Genomic DNA, 18,192 nt, shown 5'->3' on the forward strand with positions numbered 1-18,192 from the left:
AAATATATTTGTAAAGTACATTGATATTGAAAAATGGAATGAAAAACCAACTGGCCTGAGATTTATAGATTATAAATTTGTAAAATATGCAGGCTTTAAAATAATGTTTACTGAGGATTGAAATTGCCGGTTGTCTGCTGTTGATATTTAATGATGCATCAGTAGCAATTCATTCCTGTCCTTAGGGACTGAGGGTCCCTTAAGGTGACAGAGAAACAGCTAATACGTATATTCATTTCAAGTTCTCCACGAAATTGCTTATACATCTCTTTTTAGTATATTGTATGTTTTCTCATTATGGAAATGTGAAAGTTTGATATTTTTCAAAAATTTTGTAAGAGACATTAAAGGCCTTTTTAAAAATTGACTAGTTTTTAAATTGGTAGTCATTTTACAAAGATAAACAATATTGTATGTGTTTTTACCAAGATAATTGGTATTGTATATATCTTCATTATCAAAAAAGTAGTCTGCCACTATTATCATTTGATATAAATTAACAATGTAAAGTGAAATGGTACTTATCTTTTATCTAGTAGCCTCTTCCCCAACCTAAACCACGTCCCAGAGATAACAACAGATAGACATTTACTTTTCCAGTGGAGTTATTTTAGATCACTGGCTACCTGGAATACTATAAATGCTACATGTGTCTTAAGTTTGATTTTTCTGTGTAAGGAAGTTACAATCGAACATTAAACTGTGACTGTTTGCCTGAATAATGGAATCCCACTTTTTAGAAGAAAGGGACTAGGTAGAGGAACTCTATAAATAACATTTCAGTTTGTAAGTGAGCTCCTATCTTAGAACTATAGGGTTGAAAGGATGTTTAGCGATAGTGATTCTTCCCTAATGGGAAAACAGACTGGGTTCCTTTTTTTTTTTTTTTTTTTAAGCAGACTAGCTTCCATGGCAATATAGAGTATAGTTTTAGCTTGGATATTATTTGATCAGCCAGGTTTTTATTTAGAAATCTCTTTATGCATAGACACTTTACAAAAAGCTTGTGGAGAAGCCTGGTATATATTAGGTCAAAATGCTGCTGATGTGGTAAAGTGAGAGATGGAGAGATTTTAGTCCTAACTACTTCCCTGTCCTCCTGTAAATTAGTTGTTCACATAAAGCCACTTTTGAAATCCTGGTGGCTCTTACTCTTTGTATGGAGTTGGCAAGGTTTGTTTTTGTTTTGGTGAAAGGCAAGATGGTAAATGTTTTAGGCTTTGCAATTCTTAACCCTTGCCCTTTGAGCACCAAAGTAGGCATAAATCAATGTAAACAAACCTGACTCTGTTCCAATAAAACTTTATGAATACTGAAGTTAGAACTCTGGGCTGGGTATGGTAGTGCATGCCTTTAAACTCAGCACTAGGGAGGCAGGCAGATTTTTTTCAAGTTCAAGGCCAGCCTGGTCTACATAGAGTTTGAGGAGCACTCTCAAAACAAAAACCAAAAAATAAAATTTTCATGTGCTACAGCATCTTTAAAATGATGTGCCTTTTAGCTTATTCACTAGGGTGCAACATTGGGAATTTGACTATAAATGCCCAGTTTCAAGATTTTTCTTTTTTTTTTCCCTTCCTTCCTTCCTTTCTCTCTTTCTCTCTTTCTTCCTTTCTCTCTTTCTTTCTTTCTTTCTTTCTTTCTTTCTTTCTTTCTTTCTTTCTTTCTGTGTGTGTGTGCTTAAATACCAAAATACACAGGAATTACTAGTCTTCAGCACCACTATTTGTGTTTCTAATCATCTTACTTAGTAGTAGGCTGAGTTTTTTATCCATGGTGGTGTAGAAGCGTAGGAGGGACACAATATTTTGAAGATTACCTGGCATTAAGTAAATTTATCATCTTTGAAGAAGGGTCATAGCCTGAGGTTGAAGGTTGGATATGATAGAGAAAGGGATGCTTATTCAGTGGCTGGTTGGCTGGAGGAAGACTTCATACCAAAAATGAAGCCATTGACTTAATTTGGAGAGAAATATGTGACGTTCCTAGGGACTACTAGAAACAATCTTTTTCATTGAAAAGCAGTTGTTGCGGAGCTGGAAGGATGGCTTAGAGGTTAAGAGCACAGACTGCTCTTCTGAAGGTAGTCCCTTCAAGTCCCGGTAACCACGTGGTGGCCCTCAACCATCTATAATGAGGTGTGGTGCCCTCTTCTGGCCCGCAGGAGTAATTTAGGCAAAACACTGTATTCACTATAAATAAATATTTCTTTAAAAAGAAAAGCAATTGTTCCAAAGAAGACTGACTTTCTATCTTCTGACATTGACATCTTAGTGGGCTGGAAGCTAAGGTAAAAATGCTCCAGTGCCTTGTAGTTTAGCATTGATGACTCTCTTGCAGAATATCTTGTTTTCATTGTTTGTATGTGATCATAGTGTCTCAGGCTCTTACAGGTGAATTCCAAAAATCTGGAACTGAATGTTTTCTCCCTTTTGCAAGAGAATTTATTTTTATCTTGTACGCATTGGTGTTTTGCTTGCATATTTTATCTGTGTAAGGCTGTTGGATCCCCTGGAACTGGAGCTACAGACAGTTGTGAACTGCCATGTGAGTGCTGGGAACTGAACTCCAGTGCTAGAAGAGCAGCCACTGAGTGCTCTTAAACACTAAGCCTGCAAGAGAATTTAATTAGCTCTTTTAAAAATACATACATGTCCAGCCAGGCATGGTAGCATGTGCCTTATTCCCAGCACCTGGGAGGCAGGGTAGACAGAGCTCGTGAGTTCCAAGATAGTTAGAACTACATAGAGAGAACTACAAACAAGTGTCTCAAACAAAATCTGTGCATGTCCTGAGTTGGAGGCGTGTTTAGCTTAGTAGTAACCATGCTTTAGCATGGTTAAAATACTGGTTTCTAGCTGTGCAGTGGTGCACGCCTTTAATCCCAGCACTCAGGAGGCAGGCAGGTGGATTTCTGTGAGTTTTAGGCCAGCCTGGTCTACAGAGTTCCAGGACATCCAGAGCTACACAGAGAAACCCTGTCTTGAAAAGTCAAAATAAAACAACAGCAGCAAAAATTGGGTTCTGTCCCCAGCACCGGGGTGTGATGGAGTAGTATGCACATTCTAGCTGTAGTCTAGAATAGCACTGCTTCATAGAAAAGCAGTGTGGGTCAGAATACTTGAACTGCATTGAAAAGAAAACAGAAAGCCCATGGCTCTAGCTCATTTGTAATAGTCTCTTGGATTAAGTTCCCAGGACTGGAAAAAAAAAAGGACGAAACACAGAAATAACAGCAAAATTGCTTTTAACAATACACTTTACCCAGTACATCTAAAATATTCCATGTAATTAGGTAAGCTATGATGCTAGAACTAGAAATTCATTTCATTTTTTGACATTTAGAGCTCATCTCATTTTAGTCTGCCTACCTTTTATCATGCAGATACTATATGTTGGACATTGTAGTCCTAGAAAGGGGAGATTCTTCCTGAAGTTAACTGATAAATCTTGATTCTGAAAGCCTTTTTGCCACAAACGTACGACTTGGAGGGAAGTAAAACCGACTATAGAGAGTGCTGTTCAAACCGATTGAACCATTTACCTATAGCATTGTTGGTCTTTCCCCATACTCCCAAAGTATGTTTTCTGGATTTGTTAGTGTAAAAACTCGGGCCCAGAGCATGGGTTTTAAGTTAATCTTTTATTGCTTTTTAGTTATCCCCTTTTTTTCTCTCTAAGCTAGTTTTCTAGGATGAAAGATTTCTGCAGCAAGGTGCATGCCTAAGTAAGCCCAGGCACCTGAGAAGTAAAGCAGGGCAATCAGAGCTTGAGCTGAAGACTGGGTAACTTAGAAGCTTTGCTTTGGTTCCGGGTTTATTTCCTATTACTGAAAAAAAAAAGATGGTGGTGTGATAGTGTGACCGCATCATACTGTGGCTTCCAAAGCAGTTTAGTCCTGGGGTGGAAACTAACATGCAGAGCCCCAAATAACTTGGGTTCTTTTGTTTGCTTGTTTGGTTGTTTTTTTTTTTAATTATAAATTGAGAGCTTAATGTAATGGCTTGTGCTTGTTATCAGTCCCAGCTCTTGGGAGAGTTGTCCTGCCAGCTTGGGCTCCCTTTTACCAAGCTGACCTGAGTTTTACAAAATAAGAGACTCTGTCTCCAAAGAAGAAAAAACACAAGCTCCTAATAACAAAAGCAAAAACAAAACTCAAGGAGTAGTACGCCAAAGAAAATTTAAAAAAAAATTTTTTTTAATTTTTTAAAAAAGTATTTATATGTATGGGTATTCTTCCTGCATGTATGTTTGTACATGCATGCATTGCTACATGTATACATTGCCCATGAAGGCCAGAAGAGGGCATTGGAATAGCTAGGATTACAGTTCCAGATGGCTGTGAGCTGTGTGGTTGCTAAAAATTGAATATGGATTCTCTGGGAAAGCAGCCAGTGCTGTGCTCTAAACAGCAAGTCACCTTTCAAGCCCCCAAACTTTCCTTTTTGTTGAATCTGACTTTTCCAAATATATAATGCTATCACATTGAAGCCTCCACATTTACCCCTAGAATCCTCTTCATTGTGGTTTTGAATTTGGAAGACTCATATGTTTAAGTTTGCTTATGGAGGGACATTCAGCCAATTAAGTTGAAGATACCCATGTCTCTTACATATCCCTGCTACTGTACCTTAACGTTTTTTGCAGAATTCTTTACATGTACACATTTGCTTCTGTTTTTGGGATTGAAAACAAACTTGCAACATCTTGACTCAGCTGTTGAAATAACTTTGTTTTAATTTGCCAAGGAGGCTTTAATATGTGGAAGAAATGACTAACTTAACTACAAGTTTGAAAGGAACATCAACTACAGGACTATCCCCCTTAGGACTAGTCAATATTCCTAGAAAGTCTATTTCTGTAGTTAATGGCATAAATTTCCTATTAAAGGAAGTCTAATATAATTAATATACAATTTACATAAGGAGAGAAAATGATTGTCATGTTAAAGTACAGGCATTTACGCCAGTACTTCTTAGACTTAATATTCATATGACTTACCTGAGGAGCTCTCAGGCTGTCTTTATGCTTGTGCTTACCCTTTGAGTGGTAAGGACATAGAACTGAGTTTTGTAAAGAGGGAAGCTCAATCTCAGTATTACTATAAATCCTTTTAGAGGGTGCATCTTTAACATTTTTAAATTTATGTGTATATATTTGTGCAAATATTTGTCATGGTGGTGCCCACAAACAGAAGAGGCTATTGGGATACTTTGGAGCTAGAGTTCCAGGCAACCACTGAACATGGTTGCTAGGGAACTCAACTTGAGTCTTCTGAAAGAATAGCAAGTGCCCTTAAAAGATAACCACTCGTCATCTCTCTCTATTTTTTTAATTGTTCAGCCAGGCCACATAGTGGTGCATACTTAATCTTTAGCACTTGGGAGGCAGAGGGGGCAGGTAGATCTCTAACTTTGAACCCAGCCTGGTCTACATAGTGAGTTCCAGGATAGATAGCTAGGGTTATGTAGAAAGACCCTGTCTCAAAAACAACTGTCATCACTAAAATTGTTCAAAGTTATATAGTTGGCCAGAATGAGTCTATCATATATATATATATACACACACACACACACACACACACACACACATACACACATACATATGTATATATATATTTGCATGTTTTCTTTTCATTGTGGGCCAGACCGACTGTTTTGTTGTTGACAACCAAGCAATTAGGAGGTATCTTATGAACACGTAGCTTCTTGTTTCTTTCTAAGTCTTCTTTCCTCTTAAACACTTTAATCTCCTAAAATGGGCTTGATGGCACATGCCTGTTCTCAATGCTAAGAGGAGACTTGAAGATCATAGGGGCTCAGTAGCCAGCCAGTTTAGCTGATCTTTGAGCTTCAGGGTCAGTGAATAATCCTATCTCAAAAGATAAGGTGGAGAACAGTAGAACGCTCTTGATAGGTGTCTGACTTCAACAGGCGGGCATAGGTGTGTGTGTGTGTGTGTGTGTGTGTGTGTGTGTGTGTGTGTGTGTGTGTGTACACGTACACATACGTACACACATGCCCATGCATGAATGCACCATATATAAGAAAGAATAAAAAATTAAACAATATTCAAGTTTTGTGGGCTTGGTATTTTCAATAATTCTTCTTGTTTGCCATTGGGGTTCTGAGGTTTATCTTTGACAGAACCTTAGCTTCTAATATAATTTTCAAGGGGCTTGGAGGATAGCCTACTGGTAAGACCACTTACTTAAGCAAGCATGTTCAATCCCCAGTACTGCAAAAGAAGGGGAACTTTCCCCCCAACAGTTTAACCTCAGCTGTGTTTGGCTATTCATGATGAATGCACTTGAGAGGAAAAGCAAAAGGTTCAAGAATTCAAGATTATCTTTATCTACATACCAGATTCAGGACCATAATTAACCCCATCTCAAGAAATGAAACCAAAATGCAAACAATTAGCTTCTTTTTCTTAAAGAGATAGCCGTGATGTACCTGTCATTTAAAGTATAGAGAAGGTTTAGGTACTATATTGAAATACTAAATTGAAATACAAAGCTGTGTCTAAGAAGCACTTCAGTTTAATATTGTCTACATAGCCTTTAACGAGCCAGATTCTTCTGTAGAAAGGGTTTCTGGGACTTGCCCAATTGAAAAGCAAATTAAAAACACATGTGTCCATCCATACCTAAGTTGATTACAAGGGAAAATGTTTTTATGTCGGGGTAATAAAATGAAAATGAAAAAGCTTTCTCATTTAGTTCACAATTTTCATTGAATGATTCAGAAAAGACATCTAGAAAGTTGGGTAGTCACTAGAGCAGAGGTTTGTAAGCAGATAATAAATTAGGTTAGCTTCTAGGATCATGATAAAATGAGCAGCAAATCAGATATCTGAAAAGTGTTATTTCCTTATCAGCACCTATGTTTTAGAAGGATTATACACTTCAGTCAAGAGAAACAGGCTTTTATGGGATGAGTAGAATTTCTTTTTGTTTTTTTGCTTTTAGTTTCTTGATTAGCATGAGCTGCTTAGATTTGTTACATAAAGCAGTGTGTACAAGGACCATTGACTTAACTGGCACTGTAAATTTGCCAAAGTCATTCTGTGGGCAGCTACAGTGTTGGAGTATTTGCATCTTTAGCATATTTTGTTGGTTTGATATTTAGAGCATTTGGCAGCTTGAACCTCAGCTGTGATAGGAAAAGATCTTATATTAACAATGGATAATGGAGAAGAAAGTTGAGCTTTTTTAGTTCTCACTTTATCAGTTTTCCTAAAAGTTTCAACTTTTAAGACTACTTCATTCAGGCTCATTTTTGTTTAATTTTATGTATCACTTTAAAAAATTCATCTCATAAATCTCATAATTTAATATCACAGCAGAATCTACTCAGGTTTTTACCTTTCTTGTCCTACTATCAAAGCCTAACAGCTTCTTATTCCTCTGGTCTTTTAGCTTTTTCTTGTATTTCAAAAATATCCCCAATACTCTCACTTCACGTATTTGTGCTGTGCCTCCAGCATTAAGTTATGGTTTGAGTAGGAACCTTTTGGCTTGGGGTTGGGGAGATTTTCTTTTAACATAAAAAGTGTATTAGATATGTTATAATAAATGTGAAAAGACAACTTGTGGAAATAAATCCTTGGGAAAATACTTAAATTGAATCATTGAACTCTGAAATGGAATTTACTGGAAAGTTAGTAGTGCTGCTATTTTCCTAGGCACTCTACTTGTGACAGTTAAGTGTAGCTTGAGCCCAGGGCTCACAGCACGTTAGAGACTTAAGGAAGAAATCATTTCTTCAATTTTTCCTCTGCAGTGGTGGTGACCGCGGTGGCTTCAAAAATTTTGGTGGTAAGTGCTGAGTATCCCAAAATGTTTCAGTGGAAATGCTATGTAAATCTAAAAGCCACCAATATCCCGCAGATGCAGTCTTAAGCCCTCTTATCCTGTTGAGGCTGGTGTGTTGTATGCATTATAAAACACTGTATACATGCTTAAAGTCAAATATTAAAAGCCAAAACTGATCTCAAGTAGTCCAGTGAGTTTTCTACACGGTGCATTTGCATGAAAGAGTCTATGACCAGTGAATGAGGACTTCTGGGTTTGACAGTAGGTTTTCTTCTTTTATAAAGGTAGCTGACATGGTGTTTTGAAATTACTAGGGGTTTCCAATCAGGCCTTATAACCAGTGCTTGACAAAAGTGGTACTAGAATAATGGCAAAAGTGGTGGGTGCCATCTTGGATGAGTTTAAGGAACTGTTGACATTCATCTCTATTTCTTAAACTTTTAATAATAAAACTTTATGTAGTTATTTTATGAACATGTGATGGTTGACTTTCGAGGATTTGGAAGTATTGACTGTACATGCCTTGGTTATTGCCGTCTCGCAAAGCGTCAAGTGAGTGCCTTAGACAGCCCTTTCCTTCCTTCTCTCCTAGGTCACAGGGATTATGGACCCAGACCAGACGCTGGTAAGATTCTTGATAGTTTGGTTTTGCAATGATAAAAATGTCAGTTTTCCACCTTTAATAGAGGCGTATGTAAATACTGGAGGGAGATTTAATTTAAAGGTGCTGTCAGATCTGGAGAATTTGACTTCTAAACAATATAAAAATCTAGGGGTCTGATGAGAAAGTTTGTTGACTTACCAGTTTATCACTTTGTCAGTTTTCCTAATAGTTTCAAAATCTAAGACTACTTTCATTGAGGCTCAGAATCAGTATAACAAAATTGCTGTTTGTGCTGTATTATACTTTTTCTTATTTCAAGAAGCATTGGAATGCTACTGCTAATAAGTGTTAATGCAGTGTAACTTAAGAGAAGTTTGCTGTCTTAGCAATGTAGAGGTTTTTTGTTTTGTGTTTCTTTTTCTTTCTTTTTTTTTTAAGCTGTTCAAAAAAAAATTGGATTGGTAGTTTTCGTGGGCATAAGAAATTTGAGTTCAAGCCAGTTGATGGTGGTGCTTGCCTTTAATCCCAGGACATGGGAGGCAGAGGCAGGAGAATCTCTGTGAGTTCGAGGCCAGCCTGGTCTACAGAGTGAGTTCCCAGACAGCCAGGGGTGCACAGAGAAACCCTGTCTTGAAAAACCTTAAAAAGAAGAAAAGAAATAAATTTGAGTTCACGCACAATAAAATTGTCTTTCTTTGGGTAAAAGTCACAAATTTTATGTGGCTTTTCGTTTTCAGATGAATTGAATTCAAGGCCATAGACTTGCTTTTGGAGCCTTTTGAAAGTTAGGGTTTAGAGGTTAAAATCTATTTGAGCAAAAAATATTTAATATATATTGAAATCAGAACTTTTGTTTTTATTAAGATGCCAAAGTATTGTATATGGATGGCAATTTCTGAATTATCCCTTGATGGACTGAATTTTTATACAACTTTCTTACTTTGTTGTACTAATCCAAAAGTGTGCGTGTAAGGTAAGGTGTGTGTACCAGGTGCTCTTACCTTCTGCTGTATACATGGCTTTTTGCAGTGAATGGGAAACCAGCAATTCTGCTTGGCTGGCTGGCTTGAGAGTCAAGTGTCCAATTTGGGGGAATTTTGTCCTAGAAGGCCTTAAAAGCATTGGTTAGTTAGTCGTATGATTATATACAATTGAAAGTTCTTTTGAGAAAGATATGCTAATTAACTTTCTTCATCTCTTCATGAGCTTTAGTCCTGGATCTGAAGACTCCCTTAATTGGTTTATATGTATTTCAGAGTGTAGTCTGCACTTTATGTGAAGTTTTAAGAATTGATCTTCCATACAACTGTGAATACTTTGCATGTTCATATAAGATTTCCTATTTGTCCTATTTGGGGCTTAGAAGCAATCCAATACTAGTCAATACATTATTTTTGATTACTGAACAGGATGTAGTGAAACCAAGAAATATATACGTGAAATTGACCATAATTTTTTCTCTTTAGATTCAGAGTCTGATAATTCAGATAACAACACAATCTTTGTGCAAGGACTTGGGGAGGGTGTGTCTACAGATCAAGTGGGAGAGTTCTTTAAACAAATAGGAATCATCAAGGTAAGTAGAAAGTGTCACATTGAAGATTTCAGAGTTAATATTCTAACTAAGATATATACAGTACATTGTAAATCTGTATACTATAGTAAGCATTATATAAACCCGATAATGTATGTGCTCTCCCATGTCTGTAGGCCTTTGCTAAGTATCTTATTTAGCTTTCTTTTTATATGATAGAATAATCTAACTAAAAGAAACCTGGGGAGGAAAGGGTGTGTTTTACTTGGCTTATCACAGTCTATCATTGAGAGAAGTAAGGGCAGGAACTGAAGTAGAGACCGTCAAGGAACACTGCTGGCTTGCTCCTATGGTTTGCTCAGCCTCCTTTCTTACACTACCCAGGACACCTGCTCAGGGGCCAATGCCTCTAGTGGGTTGAGCCCTTCCACATCGGTCGTCAAACAGTCTGATGGAAGCATTTTCTCAATTGTAGTTCCTCTTCCTAGGTGACTTTAGAGTCAAGATTATAAAACAAACAAAAACTAAACTAAAAATCTAAGGAGCACACTGAGTTAGTACTAAGTACATGGAGGTTTTATTCCTTGCTTATGTTTATCTTTCTGCCTGTGCTTAAGCTTCATTCCTGGCTTCTGAAATGCTAACATATGCAAACTAAAATTATGCTAATTGTTTATTTTTATGCTTAGTATCTGTACTTCATTAATTCATTATCTTGTGATTGGTTTTGTTGTTCATTTAATTGATTTTTTTTATGTATGCTTTTAACTGAAAAGCAGCCTTTAGAGCAGGTTAAGTGGATTGATATTTGTTTGATGTCATTGTGTTCATTGCTCCTTGTTTCGTTGTTTGTCAAATTACTTTTTTGTTGTTGGGAAATTATTAGTGCTGGGATTAGAGGGGCAAGACACTATGTCTGGCCACATCCTTTTAATAAAGCAGAACTCTGCCTTCTCTCATCCCAGCCAAAGCCCAATGTATTCCTTATTAATAATGCATTAGATTTTTTTTGCCTTTTATTGTATGCATTAATATATAGAGATATGTATCTTTTTAATTCAACATCTACTTTGATTTTTATGGGTTTAAATAAATTACACATAACAGCATACTGTTTCTTAGGGTTTTGTTTTTTGGGTCATTGCTATTGTTTTTGGTGGTCCTGGAAAGTGGAATCTAGACTCTCATATGTGCTGGCCCTTACAAGATTTTTTTGTTTTGTTTTTTCGAGGTAGGGTTTCTCTGTGTAGCCTTGGCTGTCCTAGACTTGCTTTGTAGACCAGGCTGACCTGAAACTCACAGCAATCGGCCTGCCTCTGCCTCCCGAGTACTGGGATTAAAGGCGTGCGCCACCATGCTTGGCTATCCTGGAACTCACTATGTAGATCAAGCTGGCTTCTAGCCTCCAAAGTACAGAGATTAAAGAAATGTGCCACCACACCTAGCCCCTTACAAGATATTTATAGCTTGTTTTTTACTTACTGTAGCATGGGAAGTTTTTATTGTTCATACCTACAGATAATTTCATTTTTATGTTGTGTAGTTTAGTATATATGTGTGGATGCCTTTTAAATAATGTTTACGTTGGCTGGAGAGGTGGCCATTTTCAGCACCCTTATTGGGCTAATACCGCCTACCTGTAGTTCCAGCTACAGGGAATCTGACAGTTCTGTTTCTGAAGGACTTGAATTCATATGCACATCACATACACACACACACACACACACACACACACACACACACACACACACACACACACACACACTTGAAAATAATACATAATAATTGAAAATAATAAATCTTTGAAAAGTTTTTTACCTGAATGATACGTGATTGTTTGTTTCTGAAATGCAATACCAATTTGGTCTTTTCCCCCCCCTTAGACTAACAAAAAGACTGGAAAACCAATGATAAATCTTTACACAGACAAAGACACAGGGAAGCCAAAAGGGGAAGCAACAGTGTCATTTGATGACCCTCCATCAGCTAAGGCAGCCATTGATTGGTTTGATGGTATGTTCATTCTTGTATTTAAAATTATGTATGGGTAGGTTTTTTGCCTGTGTATCTGCATGATTTGTGTAGCTGGTGCCTTTGAAGGCCAGAAAAGGATATCAAATGCGCAGGAAATGGAGATCTAGATAGATGACTGTGAGCTGCCATTTGGATGCTGGGAATGGAGCCTGGGTGCTAGAGGAGCAGCCAGTGCTTCTCAGTGTTATATATCTCTCTAGCTCCCATTCATATACTTTTGAAGAAATGGTCTCTAGAAGTCAAAACACATTCTAGGAGATAGTATTTATTTTCCTATTTAATAGCAATCAAGAATACAAGCTTGAGCCGGGCGTGGCGGTGCAGGCCTGTAAGCCCAGCACTCAGGGAGCCAAAGGCAGGTGGATCTCTGTGACTTTAAGACCAACCTGGTCTACAAAGGGAGTCCAGGACAGCCAAGGTTACACAGAGAAACCCTGTCTCGAAAATAATAATAATAATAATAATTTTAAAAAGGAAGACAATTTTGTGGGCTGGAGAGGTTGTTCAGAGGTCAACAGTACTGGTTGATCTTCCACAGGACCCGGATTCAATTCCCAGCACTCACATGGAAGCTCACACCTGTCTATAGCTCCAGTTCTAGGGTGATCTGACACCTTCACACAGATATACATAAAAACACCAATGCACAGAAATACAATTTTTAAAAAATGCAAGCTGGTACTTTTATGTGCTTATAGAAGAGATATGCTGTGTCCTTGTTTGTTTAGAGTAGTTCTTTAACCTTACCTTGCATGTTAATTCTAACACTTTTATCGGTGTAGAAAGTTAGCTTGGTTGACATCTGCCAGCTAGGCACTTTGTTCAAAACATGCTACAACCTTCCAAAACAGTGCTGCCAGCTGAGGACCAAGTATTCACACATGATCTTGTTGGGGACAATTTTACAATCAAATCTGAACCCCCACCTTGTTTATTCTAAACTATAAACACACTAGGAAGTCCATATACAAGTTTATGCGTGGATATATGTAGTTACATGTGTATGTACATATACATATACCAATTCCACTTAAGAAATAATGGTAACCTGATGTGGTGGTGCACACCTTTAATCCCAGCACTCAGGAGGCAGAGGCAGGTGGATCTCTGTGAGTTCGAGACCAGTGTGGTCTACAAAGTGTGTCCAGGACAGCCAAGGCTACACAGAGAAACCCTGTCTCAAAAAACAAAAATAAAATAAAATGAAAGAAAGAAATGGTGACACAGTAGACAATTCTACAAATTAGATCTTCATATAAAAATATTAGATAGAAATCAGGAATATTGTTCAGTGGTCTTGCATTAGGTTCAGTTCTCAAAACTAGAAAACAAACTTTTACCTGTATTTACCACAAGATGTTTGTTTGTTTATTTTGGTTAAGCTTAGTAAAAAATAACTTTCTCCATGGAAAGTCTGTTCTGTTGCATATATTATTGGTTATATTTTAGCACTGCTCACCTGTTTGGAACACAAAGCACCTAGTATGTTTGAAGCTCTGTGAGGATATGTTTATTATTCTTCTGACACAAAAAATAGCCAAGATAGTTTTATTGTTTTGTCAGGAAGTAGAAGTATGGAGTGGCATTGTAGCATTCATTTAGAACACTCTCCTCTTCCCTTCCCCCTTTTTATTAATAGATTTTGGAGAAAACATCTTAGTGTCTAGGGTCCTCCATCTCAGTGATTCTTTTACCTCAGCTTCTTGAGTGTTGAGATTATAGGTGTGCACCACCTTGTTGAGCCTTAGAACTATTTTTTTTCTCCTTAGGAAAAGAATTCCATGGAAACATCATTAAAGTGTCGTTTGCCACCAGAAGGCCTGAATTCATGAGAGGTGGGGGAAGTGGAGGTGGACGACGAGGTAGGACACTGAGCCCCAGCACTGTGCACATAAATGAAAAGACCCAAATGCTACACACAGGGTTTGAATTCAAGTCTGTCTTGTCCTTGCTTGCATAGATTTGCCTGCAATACTTTAAAAATAAGTTTGTCTGTCTATCTCTATTTATCTATCTATCCCATATGAGTACTCTGTCTGCATGTACACCTGCATGCCAGAAGAGGGCATCAGACCCCATTGTAGGAGTCCCATTATACCATGTGGCTACTGAGAATTGAATTCAGGACTTCTAGAAGTATAACTAGTGCTCCTAAACTCTGAGCCATCTCTCCAGCCCTATAAGTTTTATTTGATTCATTTTGGTTTTTCAAGACAGGGCTTCTCTGCATAGCCCTTTCTGTCCTGGAACTCACTAGGTAGACCAGGCCAGCCTCAAGAGACATACCCCACCCTCAGTGCTGGGATTAAAAGTGCTGCACCAACTCCCAGCTGCTTACTATTTTTTTTTTCTGTTTAGGTGTGTGTGTGTGTGTGTGTGTGTGTGTGTGTGTGTTTTGCTGTTGTTGGTATGTTTTTGTTTTGTTTTTTTGCCTTTCCCTTTTTTCTTTTTTAAAGATTTATTTACTTATTTAATGTACATGATTATATTGCTTTGCATATATGTATATGCAGTGTAAATGCCTGGTGTCCAAGGATGCCAGAAGGGGTCTTTGGATCTCCTAGAACTGGAGTTACAGGTGGTTGTGAGCTACCATATGGCTGCTCAGAATCAAACTCTGGTCTTCTGTAAGAGCAGCCAGTGCTTTTAACAACTGAGGCATCTCTTCTACTTTCCTGCTTTTCATCTTACAGTAAGGATGTTCCAGTAACTAAGAACATGGTAGGAACAATGGTAGAAATGTCTTTGCAGTGCTGCTATAGCAATGGAAAAGAGCTCTTGAACAGGTGCTTACATGAAACCTAGTTAAGTACGTTTTAAAACACTAATTTATGTGGCACGTACGTGCCATGGTGCAAATGAGGAGTTCAGAGCACAACTTACCTCAGTTAATCTCTTTTCCACTGGGTGAGTGACAGGCACTAAACTCAGTTTGTCAGGCTTAGAACGAGTCCTTTGCTGCTGAGTTATCTCACTGCCAGAGGTGACCCAATTTTTAAGGTCCCCAATGCAGCTTCTTGCGTTTTTTAAAGTTGAGTCCATTTCTTCAGGTTTGGAATTTACCTTTCTACTTAGACTTAATCTTTATAACTGAGATTCTCAAACTATGTAGAAAATTACAAAAACACACTTTGCTATAGTATAATGCATGCCCGTACCCAGTTCATTCTTAACATTTGCTGCTCAGTTTTTTGGAGATGTTTTTTCTGTGTAGCCTTGGCTGTTTTCTAGGCTGGCCTCAGACTCACAGAGGTCCTCCTCCCTCTGTCTCCTGAGTGCTGGGATTACAGATGTGTGCCATCGCTGCTACTGCCATCACCACCACTGATGGTTATTTGCTGTATTTTTTAAGTGACACCTCCAAGAATCACAGTTTTGTTGTAATGGGAATTAATTTGGAAGGGGTCTGTCTAGGTATTAATGGGAACTTATTTCTTTATTTCTTTTATCTGCTGTTCTTGTATATGGTTAATGTCTGCTGCTGATTTTTCACTTCTACCTAATCATCTCCTACCCCTCCTCCCCACTCCAGGGCGTGGAGGATATAGAGGCCGTGGAGGTTTTCAGGGTCGAGGTGGAGACCCCAAGAATGGGGACTGGGTTTGCCCTAATCCGTAAGTGTGCCATTTACTTTGGTGGCTGTAGAGATAGAATTGGATGGGTACGAGGAAGGGTTTTGGGTTTACTGGAGACTTAGGAACATTTTACTTCTGTCCTTCAGGTCATGTGGAAATATGAACTTTGCTAGAAGGAATTCCTGCAATCAGTGCAATGAGCCTAGACCGGAAGACTCTCGTCCCTCAGGAGGAGGTAGGCCGGCTCTTTCTCTACTTAGACCTTCAGCGACACGTATAGGATGCTTGTCTTATAACTAGTATTGGGGAGGCTTTGCATTATTAATCCTGGCCTTACTGGTTTGTGTTTTTACCTTGCAGATTTCCGAGGGAGAGGCTATGGTGGAGAAAGGGGCTACAGAGGTCGTGGGGGCAGGGGTGGAGACCGAGGTAGCTACAGTGGAGACAGAAGTGGGGGTGGCTATGGTGGAGACAGAAGTGGGGGTGGCTACGGTGGAGACAGAAGTGGGGGTGGCTATGGTGCAGATAGAGGAGGCGGCTATGGTGGAGACCGAGGGGGTTATGGTGGAGACCGAGGAGGTTATGGTGGAGACCGAGGGGGTTATGGTGGAGACCGAGGGGGTTTTGGCGGAGATCGAGGGAGTGGCTATGGAGGAGATAGAGGAGGCTTCAGAGGCGATCGAGGAGGATATGGAGGAGACCGAAGCAGGGGGGGTTATGGAGGAGACTGTGGTGGTGGCGGAAGTGGAGGCTATGGTGGAGACCGAAGTGGAGGTGGCTACGGAGGAGACCGAAGTGGAGGTGGCTATGGAGGAGACCGAAGTGGGGGTTATGGAGGCAAAATGGGAGGAAGGTGAGTATTCAGATGTACTTGTGAACCCCTTTGTCTTGATGCTTTTAGGTTTTAGGGTTTAAGCCATTGTTGTACATTTTTTGTTTTTCCTCTTCAACCCCATTGACATCTTTCAGGGAAATAAATCTGTTTACTTTCCTGCTTAATAATTTCAAATTTTTAGTTTTATCTTTCAAATTAATAAATCTTTGTTGCTTTTCTCATGGTTAAAGAAAACTGGGATTTAGAGCTAACTTAATAATGTTTGAATTAAGATTTCTTGGAGGATTTTCAAACCCTGCACTTGTTCCATACACAATTCCTGTTTGCTGAAGGTAGTGTAAGCTAGTGAGGATTAGCATAATATTTACATATTGGAGGTTCAAATTGCCTGGTTTCTGTTCCACATCTTAATGTGACCCTAGGCAAGTTATAGAACCTGTTGGAGCATCAGTAGTCTCATCTTTGCTCAATGGAGCAAATACTATTTGTAGAGTTTTATGAGACTGTAGCAGTTTCCCCATAGAAAACATTGTATAGTTGTTTGGTATTACTAATAGCTTACTTACCCGATACTAAACTTCTCTGTGGCAAACACTGTATGTAGATTATCTTATACAAGTTGAGTTCTGGTCCTTTTATCAGTCTGCCTAACAGAGAGTCAGACATTTAGTAACTTGAGATTACACACATAGTAACAGATACAGAATTTATACATGAAATCTGAATTTAAAAATTTTGCTTTTTTCACTATGCTATGGTTATTATATCTGGAGACTAAAATCGGCATTGTAGATAATTGAAAGTATTTACAGTGGTTTTGTAGTCTTTGGTCTAGGTAGAAAATTAATAGAGTTGATGGATAACAAAGCCTCTTTACAAATTTTGTAAGTCTTAAAGCTGATGAATTAGATTTTTATTAAGAATACTTTGAGTTTGAGGACAGCCTGGTCAACATAGTGAATTCCAGGAGAGTCAGGACTATGTAGAGACCCTGCCTCAAAAAAAAAAAAAAAAAAAAAAAAGAAAGAAAGAAAGAAAAAAAAATTTTTTCCCCCTTGGGATTACAGAAATGAGCTGTATTGCTATCTTACATAGAGAAAATATCTAGCTGGTACAGGTCACCAGCACTCTGAAGAAGTGTCTGACGTTCCATTGATTAAAAATGACAAGAATGTGGTTTGGTTCTTTATTTTTTCATTTTTAGAAACGACTACAGAAATGATCAGCGTAACCGACCGTACTGATAACTCTTTTGAATCCTCTGTCTCTGACGTGGTCTGCAGTGGAGCTGTCAGAGTTTGCCTGCTGCTTTCCTCCTGGCCTCTGGGTAGTGAAATTGACATTGGGCTTTTATTTGGGTGGGAGGGCTGGGGACAATTTTCCTTTTAGCAAGGTCCATTGAAATTTTCCCTTTTAGTTTCCCACCTTCTCCTTCCCAACCCTTAAAGCTAAGTGCGTTGTAAAATATTGCCAAATGGAAAGTGTTTTGTAATACTGCAATAAAAGCTGCTTGTTTTTTGTGGATATTGGGTATGTTATTTGCCACACTTAGGACTCAGTCACAGCAAACTAACCCTACAGAATTTGAAATTAATATTACCTGAGTAAATTTAAATGCTGTTTCCAAGGTCATAAGCTCCTGCTTTGTTCAGAATAGTAGGAAGACTTTGGGTACCTAAGATACCTAGGGCAATCAAAGATTACTTCTGATTACCTGAAAGGACTTTGATTACAGCCCCAGCTTCACTGCCATGTGGTGGAGCAGAGCTTGGTGTGGGGTGTTAGGGAGTCAGT

General features: G+C 38.5%; 1 protein-coding gene across 1 annotated transcript in view; it reads left to right on the forward strand.

Annotated features, from left to right (window-relative positions):
* The window catches only part of Taf15 (TATA-box binding protein associated factor 15), a 36,117-nt gene extending 17,925 nt beyond the window's left edge, over positions 1 to 18,192 (forward strand). Inside the window, exons 8-16 of the mRNA XM_051158152.1 lie at positions 7,785 to 7,819; positions 8,409 to 8,441; positions 9,887 to 9,996; positions 11,838 to 11,967; positions 13,758 to 13,850; positions 15,521 to 15,602; positions 15,710 to 15,798; positions 15,924 to 16,416; positions 17,603 to 18,192. Of these exons, the coding sequence (XP_051014109.1) occupies positions 7,785 to 7,819; positions 8,409 to 8,441; positions 9,887 to 9,996; positions 11,838 to 11,967; positions 13,758 to 13,850; positions 15,521 to 15,602; positions 15,710 to 15,798; positions 15,924 to 16,416; positions 17,603 to 17,642 (1,105 nt within the window). The 3' untranslated portion in view covers positions 17,643 to 18,192. The remainder of the gene's footprint in view (positions 1 to 7,784; positions 7,820 to 8,408; positions 8,442 to 9,886; positions 9,997 to 11,837; positions 11,968 to 13,757; positions 13,851 to 15,520; positions 15,603 to 15,709; positions 15,799 to 15,923; positions 16,417 to 17,602) is intronic.

Source organism: Acomys russatus, chromosome 16, assembly GCF_903995435.1.
Source record: "Acomys russatus chromosome 16, mAcoRus1.1, whole genome shotgun sequence".
Taxonomy (NCBI): domain Eukaryota; kingdom Metazoa; phylum Chordata; class Mammalia; order Rodentia; family Muridae; genus Acomys; species Acomys russatus.